Below are 20,506 nucleotides of genomic sequence, written 5' to 3' on the forward strand. Positions count from 1 at the left end.
TGCCATTGGCTGGTGGCACTTGTGTCTTTTTCTTTCCTCGGTTATGGTGATAATGGTTTCTTATCATGGTACACCAAGTTCTTCCTTATCTACTACTCAGTCTTCTGGAACTTCGGAATCTCAGTTCTGGGTGTAACCAGAAGAAACCTCTAAAACCTCTTTGGTAGTACAGCCCCATGCATCGAGCAGTCTGAAAGGACTGAAGACCTAAATACTGGGATTTGCCATTCCAGCATCTTTCCTATGCATGGGAGCTGAGTGGCTGGTGACGACTCCAAAAGGCTGGCCTTTGTATATGACAGTGATAAGTGTGGGAGAAGCACCAGGAGTCGGAGGATAGCAGAGAAGCAGCGCAAGCAGCAGCCGTGAGGGGAGCAGGCTGTGGTGGTAATCGGAGACAGAAATGGGGAGATTTACACAAGACAAGTGGAGAAAAGAGCCAGTGGGGAGAGTGGTTTTAGGTGGAGATTGTAGAAATGTTGGACAGTGGGGCAAAATGAAGAGCAGGAGGTCCTGGGCGGCAGAGAAAGCAAGAGGTAGGAAAACAATGGAGAACTACATGGGGACTTCAATACAAGAGTGCTCAGATGGCTACTTGCAGATGGGGATCAGCTCTGTAGACCTTCACTTAATGCCCATGAAAATCGGAGGTATGGGTGAGTGTTTGTTGAATGAGTGCATGACTGCATATACCATTCCACCGTGGGGGTGTGTGTGTTGGACCCCTATGAATATGTGCGTAGAGGAAACTGAAGGCAGCCTGTGCAAAGGTGAAGGCACACCTGGTCTGCCCTGAGTCTTGTTCCTGATGGGCTCTTCTGTCCAGAATAACTGAGGAGCAGGGAGGTTGAATTGTGCTTGGATTCCACCACCAGTGTAGCTGGGACTCTAAGGTCAAGTACCTGGTGGGACCACCTGGTAAAGAGCAGTGCAGGGTGGGATACCAATCAACAGCCAGACTGCCCTGGCTGAGCCAAGGAGACATGTGCAGACCAGTCTCTGGAAGGCACATCTGTGATCAGTGTAGGCAGAGGCGGAGGAGAGGCAAAATTGAGGCTCAAAGTTGTGCCCGGAGTTTCTGCAGAGGCTCTGTAGCCCCGTCGGTCCCCAGAAGTGCCTCTGTCCTGAAGTGTGAGCATCAGATGATGCCAGCAGGCACAGATGGGACAGCGGGGTGGAGGGCACACAGCTGGCATTCTCTCTGGACTGGGCTCTGTCAGTATCACCCAGCCAGTCACAGCTGGTGATGGGAGTGACCTGGTTACGACAAGGAAGGGCGCAGTATGTTTTGGAAATTTTTCCAATGCCTATTTAAAGCCTAAAATGTTTAAAAGCTCTCTGGCAAAATCCAAAATGACTCATTCCCTAAATATTCCAAGTGGGCATTGTACTTTGCAACTGAAAAGTGTTTTCTTCTTTCCAGAGTGTATATAGACATTATTCCTTGTGATTTTTAACAACATGGCTCTGAGACGAATAAAGGTTGTGCTTGGGTTTTTGTCTCCGTTTTACATCTAAAGAGTTTGAGACAGAGAGGGATGGAAAAGCTGTCTAAAGGCACCTACCTGGCTGGTGGCAGAGAGGGATGGAGACCAAGACTCCTGCCATGGCAACATAGTACAGAGTCATCGATTACTTTTCCACATGGTTGACAGTGGCCCTGAGTGAGTGAACCGTGGGGAGTATCCATGCAGGGCTGCAGGCAGTCTCTTCTTTCACGTTTCCATAAAGCTGCTTCTCCACTCAGGGATTTGCTCTCCTTCTCTGCATAAGTGTTTCCTGTAGGCAGCTTGGCATTTAGACTTAAAAGTAAAAGAAAATGAACGCGGCTTGGTTTGGTTTTGCCTTTCCTCAGTCCGTGGATGTCAAGCCCCTCAAGCCATTCTCTTCTCTTCTGACAGTACATTTAGTTCGGCTCCTTACAATTCTGAGTGTCACTGTAGACACTTTTCTGCCTCTGACCTTTCCCAGTCAGGAATCAGAGTGAGGTTGTGAGGTATATTGAATTACCGGTGACAAAAAACAGAGAGAAGCTGTATTTTAAGAAATCAATTAAAAGATAACTTGGAAATCTAAAGAGGAGTCTGAAGGGGTGAATCAGTAGAATCACAAAATCAATCAGGCTTTTTCTTTTTTTAAATGGATGCACCCTTGGCATATAGAAGTTCCCAGGCCAGGGATCTGAGCTGCAACTGCAGCCTTCGCCACAGCTGTGGCAACGCTGGATCCTTTAACCCACTGGGCCAGATTGGGGGTTGGACCTACAGATCCATAGCGACCTGAGCTGCTGCAGTCAAATTCCTTCTTTTTTTTTTTTTTTTTGTCTTTTTGGGGCTGCACCCAAGGCATATGGAGGTTCCCAGACTAGGGATGGAATTGGAGCTGTAGCCACTGGCCTACGCCACAGCCACAACAACGCCAGATCAAAGCCACGTCTGTGACCTGCACCACAACTCATGGCAATACCAGATCCTTAACCCACTGAGTGATGCCAGGGATACAACCTGTGTCCTCATGGATGCAAGTCAGACTCATTTCCACTGGGCCATGACGGGAATTCCTGCAGTCAGATTTTTAACCCACTGTCCCATAGCAGGAACTCCAAAGTCAATCATTCTTTAGTTTTGGAATGTGTAGTACGTGCAGTTTTTATATGTAGATAGAATATATGATGGCTTCTAACAAACCATTCAGCAAGATCTTTAACAATCCCAAGCAATAAAAAAAAAGAATTTATTCCAGAGTCTTGACAACCTAGTTGTGATGGCATCCCTGTTCTGCCCCTGCAGTTGTGAACAGAGAGCGGGGTACTAGGTTATCTATGCTCCAAAGCTAAGGTGCTTTAAATTTGGAGGTTGCCAGGCGAGGTGTCTTCTGCTTCTTAGTTCTGACTTGGATGGAGGCTGTGAGGATGAGCTCATCCCATTACATTTCAGGGCCTCTGTGCCAGTGAGCGCCGGCTGTTATTCCCTAGCGGTTGTCCATTTTCACATCTCATTCATAATTGAAGGGAGTGAGGGTAGTTGTTTTGCCCATTATAGGAGGGTGGTTACATCAGATCTCCAGTGGCATCCCAAAGCTGTCCTATTGTTGCAACTTAACAACTGTAACCTAGGATCCTAACATGTTCCTCTGAAAAGTGCAGGTTCTTGGAGGGGGGAAAAAAAAGGGCAGGGCTAATTTAACACCCAATCCAGAAGAGGGAATGGGGGAAGGTTGCTGCCTTCTACTCTGACTGCCCAGAAAGTTTCTGGATTCATGTGATCAGATGTGACTACAACACAATATTTACTGTTGGGCTTCTCCATCCTGAAGTGTCTTCTGTGTGTCTCCTCCAGAGGAGAGAAAGCATTCGAAGGCAGAGCTGGTGGGAACAGTAGTTCCTTTTCATAGCATATGGATGAAATGAGCCTGATTTTCAAACTATCTTTTAAATTCTGACATTTATTGTCATCATTTTACATTCATACAGGTGGTTCTAGAAAAGAAATCACTGAACACTGGGAATGGCTTGAGCAGAATCTGCTGCAGACACTCTCCATCTTTGAAAATGAGAATGATATCACCACATTTGTGAGAGGCAAAATACAGGTACTGGTTTATTTTATTTCATTTTATTTTTATTGACCTGTCATTGACCTACAGTGCTGTATTAGTTCCAGGGACACAGTATAGACATTTCTAAGGGAGTGGAATTTTTTCTTTTGTAAAAAACAAACAAAAACAAAAACAAAAAAACCCTTTTCACTGGAAAGGATTTGAAACTTACAGAAAAGTTGCCAAAGTTCCTGTCTTTGGCTTAGCGGGTTAAGAACCTGACAGTGTCCATGAGGATGCAGATTTGATCCCTGGCCTCGCTCAGTGGGGTAAGGATCTGACATTGGTCATGGATTCGGCTCGCATCTGATGTTGCCGTGGGCTAGCCTGGGAACTTCCTTATGCTGCGGGTGCGGCCATAAAAAGAAAAAAGTTGCAAAGATAAGAATTGTATAAAACACAGTGTAGACCCTTTATCTGTGCTCAGCTGTTGTTAACCGTTTACCCCACTTACTTTATCATTGGTGTATTCAGTTACTCTGTTTTAGAGGAATTTCTCCCTAAATACTTCAGTGTATCTTTCTAAGATTAGGGTTATTCTATTAAATAACCACCCTGTAGTTATCACCTGCAGGAAATTTAACATCGATCCTATAATAGTGGACACATATTCCAATTTTGTTAAATGGCCCAATAATATTAGGATTTTTTTTGCTCACTCCAGTATAGCATCTAGGCTAAGAAAACCATTGGATTAGTTTTCATCTCTTGTCTCCTTCAATCTGCATCATTTCGATAGCATCTCTTTGTCTTTTATGACATTAAAGTTTCTAAGTGTATGGTTCTGTTTTTTCAATAGGACACTTTTCATTTGGGATTTTATCAGATGGTGCTCAGATTTTATCAGATGCTGAGCACTATCTGATAAAACCCAGGAGTGCATTATGCACTCCTGGAGGGGACACTTCATACCCCATCTTGTGTCATTTTCAGAGACTCATTTCTGGAGGGACATGACACTCATCCACCACCCATTAGTCGTAAAAACCCAGAAAGTGCTAGCCAATTTCTCCACTGTAGAGTTACTCATTTTACCTTTGTGATTTTCTGTAGGAATACACTCTAGGGATACACACATATCCTGCTCTTTGTCCAAATTTCTTCCTTGACCTAGCATTCATCAGAGGTATTTTTTGTAGAACCAGTCTTTGCTGTGGTGGTTTACAAAATGACCCTTTTCCAGCTCCTCTGTTCTCTCCCGTTTACCAGTTGGCACTCCTATAAGCAAAAGCCCTCCTTCTAGCTTTTTATCTATTTATTATTGATATGGACTCAGGGCTTCTGATGTTTTTCAGTAGTTTCTCTTTCATTACCGGGCTTCTTTGGTTCCCGCCCTCTCCCAGATTTGGCCAGACCGAGTCCCTGCACAATGTCTCCTTAGCCCTTGAGACTTGCTCCCCTTACTCTTTTGAGTGCTTCCTTACTTCTGGTCCAACACGGTGCTCCAGACTCATCTTGAACCTTTCCCGTCCTGGGCCTGGAATCAGCCTTTTGTTTCAGTTTGCCTTCCGTTTTAGGCTCTTTCTTCTTTCTAACATTGTTAGTTTACTTGTATTTGTTGGAAACAGAAAATATTAACCTACTTTTTTTTTTTTTTGTCTTTTTGCAATTTCTTGGGCCGTTCCCATAGCATATGGAGGTTCCCAGGCTAGGGGTCGAATCGGAGCTGTAGGCCCTGGCCTACACCAGAGCACAGCAATGTGGGATCCGAGCCACATCTGCGACCTACACCACAGCTCACGGCAATGCCAGATCCTTAACCCGCTGAGCAAGGCCAGGGATGGAACCTGCAACCTCATGGTTCCTAGCTGGATTCGTTAACCACTGAGCCATGACAGGAACTCTCAAATATTAACCTACTTCTAAAAATCAAAGTTCCTTAAAAAGTGTTCCTTCCTCCTGCATACTTGCTACACTGCTCCCTCCAACCCCTTGTGGTTAACCAATCTCATTCTTATCTGGCTTATCCTTCTTGTGTTTCTTTTGTAAAAATAGGCCGAAATAGGTATTTTCCTTTTTACAAGGTTGTGATCATTTCTTCTGTACAACAAAGTGATTCAGTTTTACATGTAGAGACATCCATTCTCTTGCAGATTCTTTTCCCACATAGATCATCACAGTATACTAGGGAGAGTTCTCTGTGCTTGACAGCAGGTCCTTGTTGGCAATCATCCCACATACTTCACTGTGCCTATGCCAGTCCCAAACCCCCAGTCCATCCTGCTCCTGCCCTCTCCCCTCTGTCCCCATTGGTAACTATAAGTTTATCAAAGTCCATGAGTCTGTTTCTATTCTGCAAATAAGTTCATTTGTACTTTTAGATTTCGCATATAAGTAATATCATAAGATGTGTGTCTTTCACTAATTTCTGGGCCATCCATGTTGCTACGAATGGCATTATTTCATTATTTTTTATGGCTGAGTAATTGTCCGTTGTGTATATGTAACACATCTCATTTATCCATTCCTCTATCAATGGACAGTTAGGTCGCTTCCACATCTTGGCTATTGTAAACAGTGTTGCAGTGAACACTAGGGTGCATGTATCTTTTTGAAATATGGTTTTCTCCAGATAGATGCCCAGGAATGGGATTGCGGGATCATATGGTAGTTCTACTTTTAGAGTTTCGAGGAACCTCCATATTGTTTTCATTTTTGTCTTTTTAGGGCCAAACCCTTGACATATGGAGGTTCTCAGGCTAGGGGTTGAATCATAGCTATAGCTACCAGCCTACACCATAGCTCATGTCAATGTTGGATCCTTAACCTACTGAGTGAGGCCAGCATTGAACCAGCATCCTAATGGATACTAATTGGGTTTGTTAACCACTGAGCCACAAGGGGAACTCTGAGGAACCTCCATACTGTTTTCCATAGTGGTTGCACCAATTTACAGTCCCATCAGCAGTGTAGAAGTGTTCCCTTTTCTCTGCACCCTCTCCAGCATGTATTGTTTAAAAACTTTTTGTTGATGGCCATTCTGGCTGGAGTAAGGTGGTACCTCAATGTAGTTTTGATTTGCATTTCTATAGTAATTAGCAATGTTGAACATCTTTTCATGTGTTTTTTGATCATCTGTATGTCTTCTTTGGAGAAATGTCTATTTAGATCTTCTGCCTATTATTTGATCCGGTTGTTTGTTTTTTTTTTTGTTTGTTTGTTTGTTTTTTAATATCTTGGAGATTAATGCTTTGCCAGTCGCTTCATTTGCGAAGATTCTCTCTCATTCTGTGGGCTATCTTTTCGTTTTGTTTATGGTTTCCTTTGCTGTGCAAAAACTTTCAAGTTTCATTAGGTCCCATTTGTTTATCTTCATTTTTACTTTTATTACTCTAGGAGGTGGATCTGAGAAGAAACACCTGCAGTTTATGTCAGAGAGTGTTCAGCCTATGTTTTTCTCTAAGAGTTTTATGGTATCCAGTCTTACATTTAGGTCTTTAATCCATCTTGAGTTTATTCTTGTGTGTGGTATTAGAGAGTGTTCTAATTTCATTCTTTTGCGTGTAGCTGTCCAGTTCTTCCAGCACCACCTACTGAAGGAACTGTCCTCTCTCCATTGTGTATTCTTGCCTCCTTTGTTGTAGATTAGTTGGCCATAGGTGCTTGGGTGTGTTTTTCTTATTACTCTTTAATTATTATACATAAGGCTTCATGTATATATGCTTCTGTGCACTTGCTTTTTGCTTTTAATAACTCCTGGGTGGCTCTTCATATCAGATCATAAAGATTGTCCACATGTTTTTTAATTTAATAGTTCTGCTTTTTAGTTCAAAATAATTGTTACGACTACAAAGATTAGGCAGAGTGTTCCCATATACTCAGCACTCAGCTTTCCTGAATGTTAACATCATATATAAACATGGTACGTTTGTCAAAACTGAGAGATTATTGTTGACACAATATTATTAACTAAACTACAGACTTTATTTGGATTTTACCAGTTTTTTCTACTTCATGTCCTTTTATGCCGTGACCCAACCTTGGATCCCATGTTGCATTTAGTTCTTTATTCTTTTTTAAGCTGCTTATTATGCATGAATAAACCATAGATAATCCAGCCACTCTTTGATGCTTCAACATTTAAGTCATTTCCAATATTTTGCAGTTATAAAAATGTTCTATTTTTTATGCATGTTCATTTTTATATAGCTGGGGATGTTTCTTTAAGATTCACTGGTGGAAGTGGGGTTGTTACATCAAGGGTAAATGCCTGTGTGCTTTTGCTGAGTACTGTCAGTGTCCCCTCCCTGTTTTACGTTCCCACTGGCATGAGTGGGAATGCCTATTTCCCCACAGCCTCACCAACAATGTGGATTATCAAGTTTTTGAGTTTTTTGCCCATGTGAAAGGGAGGAATATTTCAGTATGGTTTTACTTTGTATTTATCTCATTTATGAGTGAAATTGAACATCTTTTTCTGTGTTTAAGGGCTGTTTTTATAACCTGGTTTGTAGGTTGTTCATGTCTCGTACCTGTTGTGTGATATTTTTGGTCTTATTTTCCTTAACTTTAAAAGTTCTTTTTTTCTGGGAGTTCCCATCGTGGTGCAGTCATTAACAAATCTAAGTAGGAACCATGAGGTTGTAGGTTCCATCCCTGGCCTCGCTCAGTGGGTTAAGGATCCGGTGTTGCCGTGAGCTGTGGTGTGGGTTGCAGACGCAGCTCGCATCCCGCGTTGCTGTGGCTGTGGCGTAGGCCATTGGCTATAGCTCCGATTCTCCCCCTAGCCTGGGAAACTCCATATGTTGTGGGAGTGAGTGGCCCTAGAAAAGGCAAAAAAAAAAGTTCTTTTTTTTTCTGTAAAGACCAGTAGCCTTTTATCAGTGATGTATGTTTATCATTTGTTCTTTGTCTTTGCTCATGATAGTTTTTGCCAGGCAAGCAAGGTTTAAATTTTTTATTTAGTCAAAATCAATAATTCTTTCTATTATAGCATCTGGATTTTCAGTAAAGTTTAGAAGCCTTTTTTTTTCTTCAAGCCACACCCACAATATGTGGAAGTTCTTAGGGCCGGGATCGAACCTGCCCCACAGCAGCAACCCAAGCCACTGCAGTGACAATGCCAGATCCTTAATCTGCTGCGCCACAAAGTAACTCCTCAAAGCCTTTCTTCACACCCAGGTTAAGGATGAATTCTAGGAAGTGATCTGACGGTGTGTCTGATTAAATTTCCATAGAATGGTCAATTTTTTAAAAAATGTGGTGGTGGGAGGTGGGCTTCAGGTCCTCCTACCCCACCCTCCCCATTCCCCCCATGTGTAAAAATTTTATAATCAGAAAAAGAAGTGAGAAAAACAAGAATGGATTCTTATTACTCTTTAGGATCTGATGTTTTTGAAGAAGTATTTTAAGTGGACCACATAAAAGTAGTGAGGAATGAGGGCTGCAAACACACATGCAAGAGTATCAACCTCTTCCTTTGCTCTCACTCCTTACCCCTCAAAGTGAATAGTTTATCACTGCTTTAGATTGTGATTTTAGTGAAATATGGCACAAATGAACCTGTCTACAAAACGGAAACAGACTCATAGACATAGAGAACAGACTTGGGTTGCCAAGAGGGAGGGGCTTGGGGGGAAGGATTGGGAGTTTGGGGTTAGCAGATGCAAACTATTACATATGGATAGATAGAATGGATAGACAGGTCCTACCGTATGTCACGGGCAACTGAATTTAGTGTCATGTGATAAACCATAATGGAAAATAATATGAAAAAGAATATATATACATGTGATTGAATCATTTTGCTATACAGCAGAAATTTAACATTGTAAATCAACTGTACTTCAATAAAATAAAATTTTTAAAAAAAGATTGGTGATTTAGGTTTCTGCTCCATCCTTATTAAAGGAATTAGCCTAGGAGTGGAGATGATAAATGGGAGAGGGGGAATTATTGAGAATTGGTGAAGCTAGGAAAAGATGGCAGCTTCCAAATAAAAAAAATTATTCTTGAATAATGGAGATGGTTTTATGGAGAAAACCCATCAGATCAGATGACATCTTTCTTTGGTTTCTTTCCTTTTTTTTTTTTTTTTTTTTTTAACTGCTGCACCTGAAGCATATGGAAGTTCCCAGGCTAGGGGTCAAATTAGAGCTACAGCTGCTGGCTTATGGCACAGCCACAGCAACACTGGATCCTTAACTCACTGAGTGAGGCCAGGAATTGAACCCACGTCCTCATGGATACTAGTCGGCTTCGTTACCATTGAGCCACGACGCCCTTCCTTTGGTTTCTAAGTTATCTGAACTTCTGGGAAGTAATGCAAATGGGGAGAGTCTGAGGATACCTAATTTGATCCTGTAGGAGGCCCTGGGCTTTTGAAGGGGGCAGTGACTGGTGGGGAAACAGACAGGAAGCATCTCTATCCAGGAGCCACTACTGAGGTTCTCAGTTACCTTTTAATTGTTCTTCCCCAAATGTTCTCTTCTTTGGGAAGTAGGTGCAAATTAAGTGCTGTAGGGAGAAACTAAAACTTCAAAGTGACAGTAGTTAGGAGAAATAAATAAATAAAGCAACCACAAGTTGTGTCAAGTAGCCATTCTTCTCACCGTTTTCATTACACCAAAAATGTCAGATGTAATTCCCCTGAAACCAATTATGAGGAAGGAGTTGCTACTAGTGCAGTTCTGTGTGAAAGAACATCATTCATGTGCAAATGAATGGTTTAAGCATTCACAGATTGTCCCGAAATGAAGGGAACCAACAAATTTATTTGTTTTGAAATCTAATTAACTTTTATAAATTGTGAATGTAATCATTAACTACAGCGACAGCCGTAATCCAAACACCATAGATAACACTTTGTTTGTTTCTTTCTGGATTTCTAATATGCATATTTATCATAAAGGCCGTCTCACTGTATCATGTCTTTTTTCTCTGGCATCTACTATATTTTTATATAACTTTTAGTTGTTACTTTTTAATAGCTGAATATTATCCCATAATTGACCTTACCATTCCTCTCTTTCAGGAAGTCTCCCTAGCTTTTAGACTAGTGAGAATCAGGCACAAACAATAAAACAGTGAACCCTTTTGTTCATAAAATTTTTCCTATAGTTTTTTTTTCCATCATTTGGATTAGCTTATAAAACGTTGGTTAATGGGTTAAGTATATTTAGCTACTTTAATGGACCTTAGCTGATATTGTTAGAGTATTAGAATCACTGAGTGATTATACCATTGTTTGCTTTCAGCATTATAGTTACGTGAGTTTTCAAATTTATACGTAAAAGTGGGTGTCTTATTGTTTTAATTTTCTATCTTTGATTATGAGGTTGAGTTTTTTTCATGTTTAAGTTGATTTTCCCCTTTTCGTGACTTCTCTCTCAATGTCCCTGCCTTATTTAAATTTTTGTTAGCATCCTGAATATTGTATAGTACTTTTCCAGAGTTATGTAGAGCAGTGGTTGCCTAGAACCAGGGTGACCTATTCATATTATGTACAACCTGTGGAACATCCAGGAAGGAGATAATGCCATCCCTTTGTTCTGTCATCTGGTCTACCTAGCTAAATAAACTGAGAAGAGGTTCTGCATTCTGGATCCTCCCTTTTCTTAAAGGGGGGAGCATTAGCAGTGGAACCTTAGGGACCAGCATCCTTACTGTTGAAACTAGTCAGCAAATGCCTGGTCTGTTAATGTCTTAGAGTTTTTAGCGATATCTCTCAGTTCTGTGTCCTCACGAACTTTCATATTTAAAAACACTTTCTTTTTAAAGTTTCAATGACACTCTAGAAATGTGGTGTCTTGTAGAACTTTGGATGGCATTGGAGTTCCCGTCGTGGCTCAGTGGTTAACGGATCCAACTAGGAACCATGAGGTTGCAGGTTCTATCCCTGGCCTTGCTCAGTGGGTTAAGGATCTGGCATTGCCGTGAGCTGTGGTGTATGTTGCCGATGCGGCTTGGATCCCCCATTGCTGTGGCTCTGGTGTAGGCCAGCAGCTACAGCTCAAATTAGACCCCTCGCCTGGGAACCTTCATATGCCCCGGGTGCGGCCCTAAAAAGCAAAAAAAGAGAGAGAATTATGGCTGCACCCATGGCATGTGGAGGTTCCCAGGCCAGGGATTGAATCTGCACAATTCAATTGTGCCACAGCTACAACCGGAGCTGCTTCAGTGACCATGCCAGATCTTAACCCACTGCACCACAAGGGAACCTCCTACATGTTTGGAGTTGATGGAAGACTAAAGGTCTCCTTTCCCTCCCTCCCTCCCAATTGTTGGCAACTTGGGTGGAAAGTCTGGCAGTGAAAATAAAATTGGCATAATTTCAATATATCAGGCAGAAAGAATCAATAGTACTTCCTATGAGGATGGAGAATCGTAGTTGGGAGAAGGTTTGTAAGGAAGCGGGAACTGGACCAGAATTTGGGATTAGGTAGGATTAGTGAAACAGACCACAGTGTGATTCTAGATTTCAGGCACTCAGAATGGCAGGACCACAGGCAAGAAGGTGGCACACACATGACTCATGGCTCTGAGTGTTCCTCACGCTGACTAGGGCAGAATAACCTAATGAGGAATCTTGTCAGATGTAGTAGAGTGAGAAAAAGTAGGGTGATCGTATGGACACTCAGAATTTTTTTTTTTCTTTTTAAGGCCACACCCACAGCATATGGAAGTTCCAGGCTAGGGGTCAAGTCAAAGCTACAGCTGCCAGCCTACACCACAGCATATGGTAATGCCAGATCTCCAACCCACTGAGCGAGGCCAGGGATCAAGCCTGCATCCTCATGGATACTAGTCAGGTTTGCTTCCACTGCACCACAACGGGAACTCCCGGACACTCAGAATTTTGTTTGTTTTTTTGGTCACGCTCACAGCACACAGAAGTTCCTGGGCCAGAGATCAAACCCAAACCACAGAAGTGGCTCAAGCCATAGCAGTAACAACACTGGATCCTTAACTGCTAGACCACCAGGAAATACCTCATAATTTTTTTTTTGTCTTTTGTCTTTTTGTCTTTGTTGTTGTTGTTGTTGCTATTTCTTGGGCCGCTCCCGCGGCATATGGAGGTTCCCAGGCCAGGGGTTGAATCGGAGCTGTAGCCACCGGCCTACGCCAGAGCCACAGCAACGCAGGATCCGAGCTGCGTCTGCAACCTCCACCACAGCTCACGGCGACGCCGGAACGTTAACCCACTGAGCAAAGGCAGGGACCGAACCCGCAACCTCATGGTTCCTAGTCGGATTCGTTAACCACTGCGCCACGACGGGAACTCCTCATAATTTTAATAATAAGAATTTTGTAGTGAAAATATGTTTTGGGAAGATAAAATTTGCAGGGAACATCCAGAATATACTGGAAGCCTAAGATCCCAAAAAGCAGGAGTCCTAAGTATGAGGCAGTTGCAATTTTCTATTGTTGGATAGCAAAGGGCTCAGTCATGTCAAGGAGAACCTCAGGAGTTGCCCAAATTCACACAGATACACAGTGATACTGTTGGGATCCAAATCCAAGACTTCTATGCTTGAAAGCCCACACTTTTTTAGTGCTTCTTTGAGGGCAGAGAAAGTGAAGATGAGGTGATCAGGATTTGGTGTCTACAAAGTCTGAGGTGGAATTCCAAGGAGCATTTCTTGTCAAGAGACATATGTAGAAGCGAGTTTTCAAGGAATTATGGAGGAATTAGATAATAGTGAAAACAGCCTCTAAAACTGTTACAATGATTAAACAGTAAGTGGAGCTAGTCACTTGCTGTGCAAATATTTATTTCCATGCAAACAACCAAAAATTGTGTCTAATATCATTTTTGCTCAAATGGTTGCTTGTTCCTGTTTTCTAGGTTCCCTAATGTTATTCACGCCCTGAGACCAAGGGTCTGTGGCCAGCGTCACTTAGTGACCTGTATTGTGGTCTCTCTTTCCTCACTTTCCATTCGTAAGGAAATTGGATTGTTTGAGAAAGGCCGAAAATGACTTTTGGGATGACTCTGTCATAATAAGCTAGGAAAAGAGTAGAACTAGCAAAATTTTACATCTCCTTATTTGTAAAAGAAAACCTTAAAATGACGAATACCAAAAGCAGATAGTAACATCTGTATATGGCTCTTGGGAAATCTTTCAGGACACAACTGCTCCTTGTTAAGGGGCTTCGAATTTGGGGATTGGCTTTGAAAATAATTCAGTCTTTAAAAACCCCAGACTTGGAGTTCCCGTCGTGGGTCAATGGGTAACGAATCCGACTAGGAACCATGAGGTTGCGGGTTCGATCCCTGGCCTTGCTCAGTGGGTTAAGGATCCGGCGTTGCTGTGAGCTGTGGTGTAGGTCGCAGATGCGGCTCAGATACTCTGTTTTTCTGGCTCTGGCCTAGGCCAGCGGCAACAGCTCCAATTCAACCCGTAGCCTGGGAACCTCTATATGCTGCGGAAGCGGCCCAAGAAATGGCAAAAAGACCAACAAAACAAAACAAAACAAAACAAAAAAAAAAACAAAAACCCAGCCTTGGAAATTCTTTTTTCCCTTCCAAGATGTACAATATACGGAGAAAAAAGCGCTCGGTCATAGTAATACCAGTTGTGTGTTTTGTGCTTTCCCCCCTGCCTAGGGCATCATTGCAGAGTATAACAAAATCAATGATGTGAAGGAGGACGATGACACGGAGAAGTTCAAGGAAGCCATCGTGAAATTCCATAGGCTGTTTGGAATGCCTGAGGAAGAGAAACTCGTCAACTACTATTCCTGCAGCTACTGGAAGGGGAAGGTCCCCCGTCAGGGCTGGATGTACCTCAGCATTAATCACCTCTGCTTTTATTCTTTTCTAATGGGAAGGGAAGGTAAGTTCTCTAGAATTTCAGAGGGATGCTTTAGAACGTCTGCTGAGCTTTGCCCTGAACTCATAAAGCACATCCAAACAGCAACAGCAAATCTGGGAGTTCCCATTGTGGCACAGAGGAAATGAATCCGACTAGGGTTCAATCCCAGACCTTGCTCAGTGGGTTAAGGATCCGGTGTTGCCATGAGCTGTGTGGTGTGGGTCGCAGATGCGGCTTGGATCCCGAGTTGCTGTGGCTGTGGCTGTGGCTGGCAACTGTAGTTCCGATTCGATGCCATATACTGCGGGAACCTCCATCCATATGCCATGGGTGTGGCCGTCAAAAGCAAAAAAGCAAAAAAAAAAAAATAAGTCTCTAGTTGCAATTGAGCCAGCACTATTCTTGATGATTTAACAGCTCAATCCAGTTTTGCCTCAATGGTTGTAAAGAAACTGCTCATGAAACAAGAAAGATTCACTAACGGTATAATTCGTTTAGTAGACATGGACTTAAATCCATAACAATCCTAACAGAATTGTTCTGGTTCAGATTTGTCTCTTAAGACTAAAAGGCAAAAGGATGATAAAACAGGCGCACAAACGCAAAGGAGTTGAGTGAGGTGAGGGGGTGGGCTGGTGAGATGACAATATCTTGAAAGGATTTTAAGGAGCCAGGTGTTGACCCAGCCCTGTTTCCTGTGCTCAGCCAAGCTGGTGATCCGGTGGGTGGACATCACGCAGCTGGAGAAGAACGCCACGCTGCTTCTGCCTGATGTGATCCAAGTGAGCACGAGATCCAGTGAACATTTCTTCTCCGTGTTTCTCAACATCAATGAGACCTTCAAGTTAATGGAGCAGCTCGCCAACATTGCCATGAGGCAGCTCTTAGACAATGAGGGGTTTGAGCAAGACCGATCCCTGCCCAAACTGAAAAGGAAATCTCCTAAAAAGGTGTCCGCTCTAAAACGGTAGGTGACAGAGACGTTGAGGCCTGCAGACTTTAGAAGCAAGAAACCCATCTGTTCGCTTATGAAATGAATGTTTTCTGAACAACTTCAGGGGTTTAGAGCACTGTTCTCAGTATAGATACAAAAATGAAAAAGACGGCCTGAGGCACTCATCGTTACCAGTAAGTGAGGCAGACACAACCAGGACCTCTTCTGGTTCTATGAACCTGTAGGACGACAGGCAGGGTGGGTAGGAAGGACCTCTCAGCTGAGGCTTCTTAGAGCCGGGCTCTCAAGGCATAAACGGAATTACTCCTTTAGCGTCAGTGGGATGGATATTTCAGACAGGGGGAGTAACAAGTGATGGGAGAAGCACAGAGGAAAAGCAGAATGGGAAGTTAGTCCATCACACACGAGGAAAGTGGCTGGGTGCAGGATCAGGAGGGACTGCAGAGAAGTGTGAAGGTGTGCGTGGAGCCACCCCTAACTGAGATGGGGATGAGGGAACAAAGAGCGTGCCCCAGGGATGGGAGGGCTCAGTTTTGATCATATCGAGTTGCCTGCAGGACATCTAACTGGACAGCCGTCCAGTAGGATACATGGAACTGGCAATCATTGCTGACATTACATTGTCAGCTGGTAATCAGAGCTTGACAAGCGGTCACAGCAATTCAGATGTCTTTGGTGATTTGAGACATATTTGGATAGAATAATAAGAAGATGGGTTATTGCAGTGGGTTGGATAGCACATGAAAGGCAAGGTGAGGGAATTAGGCCATAGAGACTGCTTTCTCAAGAAAATCAATGATAAAGGATGGGGGCTTGGTCTTCTTAGGATGAAGAAGATTTGAACAGGAGATATTGTATGAAGTAGGCAGATGGGAAGAGTTTGTTGGTGAGGGTAACACAGGGCCAGAAGGGAGCATGGAGAGAAAGCTATAAGAAAATGAGTAATTTAACAAGTGGCATCTCATTGGACATGGGAAAGGAGGTCACTCTCCCTTTGAAACGGGAAAGGAGGTAAAAGTAGGAAGTAATTTTGGAAGTGTAAGGGAGGAAATTGGAGGGTCTGTCTTTGCCCTTGAAGCCAGAAACTGGGCCATCAAGGGGCTGAAGTGGCATAAGCTTGAGGGGAGAGGTTTAAATAACCACCACGATGAACAGGAAAAAGGAACTCATTAGCGAAAAGGTTGAAGTCATTGGAGGACCCAGCTGAGGCTAGGGGCCCTCGCTGTCCAGGAGGTGGGTCATTCCTGGGTTTTAGGCAATTTTGTTGTCTATTCAAGGTGGACAGTGATGGCCAGCAGATTCCCCTTGTGTGGCTTGTGTGTGTTCTCATTAGATCATTCTTAAAAGATAAGGCGCTGAGAGTGACTCTGGATAAGTATAAATGTAATCATCTCTTTGGAAATGACTGTATTCTTTTAGAAATAGAATTAAGTTCCTGTCTAGGCTTTGGTTGCCTAAGATCCTTTATCATTTACAGCTATTGATTGTGAAGTGACTACACAAGGGACCTAAATATATTAAAATAATTTTGTTATGCTCTGGGGTCATAGTTTGGTGTTAACTCCAGCAGCAAGGTAGGAATAAGTCTGACAAACTGGAGGAGGGGAAGGATGGGCTGGGGAGCCTCCACTGCCGCATCCAAGTATTGAAACTTTTCTCTTGCCTGATTTGAGTTATTGTTGCTTTCCAGCGACCTTGATGCCAGGGCAAAGAGTGAGAGATACCGTGCGCTTTTCCGGCTGCCCAAGGATGAGAAGTTGGACGGCCACACAGACTGCACCCTGTGGACGCCTTTCAACAAGATGCATATTTTGGGACAGATGTTTGTGTCCACAAACTACATCTGCTTTACCAGCAAGGAGGAGAACCTGTGCAGCCTCATTATTCCTCTCCGAGAGGTAAGTGGCAGGTGGCAATGTGTGTTTTAAGAGTTTTATTGGGAGTTCTCTTGTGGTGCAGTGGGTTCAGGATCCAGCATTGTCACTGCCACAGCTTGGGCCACTGCAGTGGCGTGGGTTCGACCCCTGGGCCAGGAACTTCCGCCTGCTGAAGGTGCTGCTAAAAATTAAAGAGAGAGAGAGAGTTTTATCGGTCATACTTTCTCTGTGTCTTTTACAAGCTGTGAGTTGGCTTTTCACCATAGGTGAGTGTTCATAATTCTTGGGTGGAACCTGCCAGTCTTTTATGTGCTGTCATTGGCTGTAAGTGACCCTGGGACCTGCGAGATCTCTTTTTCCAGAGGCAGCTGGTGTTTTAGAATATAGATTTCATTCTTGTTCAGGAGAGGCGAGGCCAACAGAACAGGAGGTGACTGTCAGTGAAAAGACTACTTGTTACACCCATGGATTCCACTGGGTGGGGGGGCACCCTGTGCACCGGGACCACACAGGAAAGCACCTGGGTGGGTCAGTAGGCAGACTTGCAGGGGAAAACGTGGGCCATGGGAAGAAATAGGCAACGCAGGGTAAGCAGGCTTAGGATGGGCCAGTTGACTAATTTCAGCAGGCTCTAGGGCAGAGGGCCTGTCCCTAGGTGTCTCAGCCCTGGGGTGATAGGACAGGTGAATAGTGGCCCTGAATGTGAGAGCTGATGAAGGAGGTCACTGGGGTGTGGGTTCTGGATTGGTTGGTTTGCCTGTGAAAGGCCTGCTCAGACATGAGTGCTTTCCTCTCTCCAGGAGTTGGCTAACTCTGGGACCAGTGTTCCTAAAAGGGGCATCAAGGCCCCAAGATGTGAAAACGTCAGATACAGAAACTAGAAGAAAATGTGGTTACTACACCTGGCTCATAGCTAGAACAGCTGGGTCTTTAGGGGAGATGGTCCAGCTTGAGAATTAGGATCAGAAAGCCAAGTGTTCAGATCTGTCTGGTCCATCGATTCTCTGTCATAGAACCCCTGAGACCACCAGTTGTGGTGACAGATTCCTGAGCCCATCCCAGACCTTCTTCTGGGTTTCTGCAGGTTCTGCAGCTGATGTGCACGGGCAGTGAAGGGTGAGAAACATTATTGATGTATCTGGGCTGGAGGGGGTTCTGTCACATCCCCACAGTCATAGGTTATTTGTGTGGAAGCCTTACTATTTGGGTTGAGAAGCAACTCAGGTTAGGACGGCCTGGGCTGGCAGGCCTGCAGTTTCTAATTTGGCAACTTTCAACCCACTCTGGTCCTTTGCTAAAAACTAAGATGTTAGAAGCTTTGGCTATTTGTTCAAGATTGACCCTTTGTTAAGATACCCTATAGTAAAAGCTCAGAGTTGCCCTCTGCCCTATTTTTTTTTTTTTTTTTGCCATTTCTTGGGCCACTCCTGCAGCATATGGAGGTTCCCAGGCTAGGGGTCAAATCGGAGCTGTAGCTGCCGTCCTACCCCACAGCCACAGCAATGTGGGATCTGAGCCGCGTCTGCGACCTACACCACAGCTCATGGCAACACTGGATCCTTAACCCAATGAGCGAGGCCAGGGATCGAACCCAAAACCTCATGGTTCCTAGTCGGATTCGTTAACCACTGACCCATGACAGGAACTCCTGCCCTATTTTTTAAAATCATTTATGTAAGCAAACTTTTTTCCTCTTGTTTTAAAAATACTGTATCATTATCGCAGAAAATTTGTAAAAATACAAATCAAAAGAGAACAAATTCACCCCTAGTCCCACCATTCAAAGATGACCATCATTAATCTGCTGTACAGCTTTCCAGGCTCTCTTTATACTACTGTGTGTGCCTTTTATAGTATTTAGATATAAAACATAAAGAATTTTTATTTTTTGCTTATTTCCCATAATAGTGAGTGTACACCAAACTTCCCCATATTGTAAAATTTTCTTTTACTATGTAACTTTTAGTGGCTACGTATTATTCCATAAATGGATATGTGTATTTTTTTTCTTATTATTTTGGTTACCTATGCTCGGACCTTTGCATTGTTTTTAGTTTTCTCCCAATCATATATATAATTTTCCTTAAATCATAAATTCCTAGAAGTCGAATTGGTGGATTTAAAAGAATGTAGAATGTGAGACAATTGAAAAACCTGATTCTTGTAGGGTGAGTTAACTGATATTATAACACATTCTGGGGCCAGGAATTTTGGGGGCTGAATTCTGAGGTGGATAATTCATTGTCTCTAAAATGCATTTCATAACTTTTACTATCAAACTTACCTTCTTTGTCTTAGAGAGGTACTAACCTTCGTGTGTGTGTGTGTGTGCATGTGTGTGTGTGTGTGTGTGTGTGTGTGTGTGTGTGTGTGGTGTCATTGACATAACATATTAGTTTCAGGTGAGCAGTGTATTTGATATTTGTATATATTGCAAAATAATCGCAAGTACAGTTAACATCTGTCATCATACGTAGTTTAAAGGCTGTTACTAAGAATTTTCTTCAACAAGTACTACCTAATGGAATAAAGCCCAGTGACCTGAACCGGCTAGGAAAACCCATCCTGGGGTTAAGAGTGTATCGTGGATGTGTCATTTATGAATCTGAGTCATCACTCTGTTTATCCAGAGGGAACTGAGGAGCAGAGAGGGACTGGGAGCCACTGTCCAGACGCCTGCCCTCCTGCTCCCCATGTCCGGGTTGGGTCTGGTTTTGTGTACATTTTATTGTGATTGACAGTACAATAGTAAGAGCTCTGGGGGATGGAGAAGAGTGTTGGTTGATACCCTCAGCCCATCTTCTGCCTGCTGGTTTTCCTGACAGATAGCCAGGCAGAGATAATGCAGTCATATTTCAGCGTGAGTCAGAGGAGGGATGCTGTTGAAACAGCAGTTGAAAGTAAAGAGTGTTGGTGGTTGCAGGATGCAACTTTAAAGAAATGTTCAGTTGAGGCAGTGATGCCCTTTCCTTTAACCTGCTGAATCGCTGAGATATACTAACGGTAAATCCCTAATCTCAACTAATGGCAGAAGGACTTAATGTCTATACCTCTAGGTATGGTAATGACACAAACAGCAGGGCAGGGTCCTACCCTCCACCCTCCATCAGGGTCTGTTTCAGTAAAGGCTGTTCTGAGTTAAGCTGATTGATGAGCGAGCAGGAGCCTCCGTGGGAACACCACATCCTCCTTGGAACGGCTACCTGTAGAACTGTACAGACTAGGAATGGTTGTTTTATTTAATTTTGTATAAATAAGCAGAAATATTGACTGGAGATCGTTAATACATATTCCACATGCAGACTTAAGGTAGACCCAAT

The 20,506-nt window shown here is 43.3% G+C and overlaps 1 protein-coding gene across 1 annotated transcript in view; it reads left to right on the forward strand.

Annotated features, from left to right (window-relative positions):
* TBC1D9 (TBC1 domain family member 9) overlaps positions 1-20,506 on the forward strand; it is a 116,066-nt gene that overhangs the window by 57,631 nt on the left and 37,929 nt on the right. Inside the window, 4 exon segments of the mRNA XM_047799681.1 lie at positions 3,473-3,591; positions 14,147-14,375; positions 15,060-15,321; positions 17,000-17,207. Coding sequence (XP_047655637.1) covers positions 3,473-3,591; positions 14,147-14,375; positions 15,060-15,321; positions 17,000-17,207 — 818 coding nt within the window.

This window comes from Phacochoerus africanus, chromosome 10, assembly GCF_016906955.1.
Source record: "Phacochoerus africanus isolate WHEZ1 chromosome 10, ROS_Pafr_v1, whole genome shotgun sequence".
Lineage (NCBI taxonomy): Eukaryota > Metazoa > Chordata > Mammalia > Artiodactyla > Suidae > Phacochoerus > Phacochoerus africanus.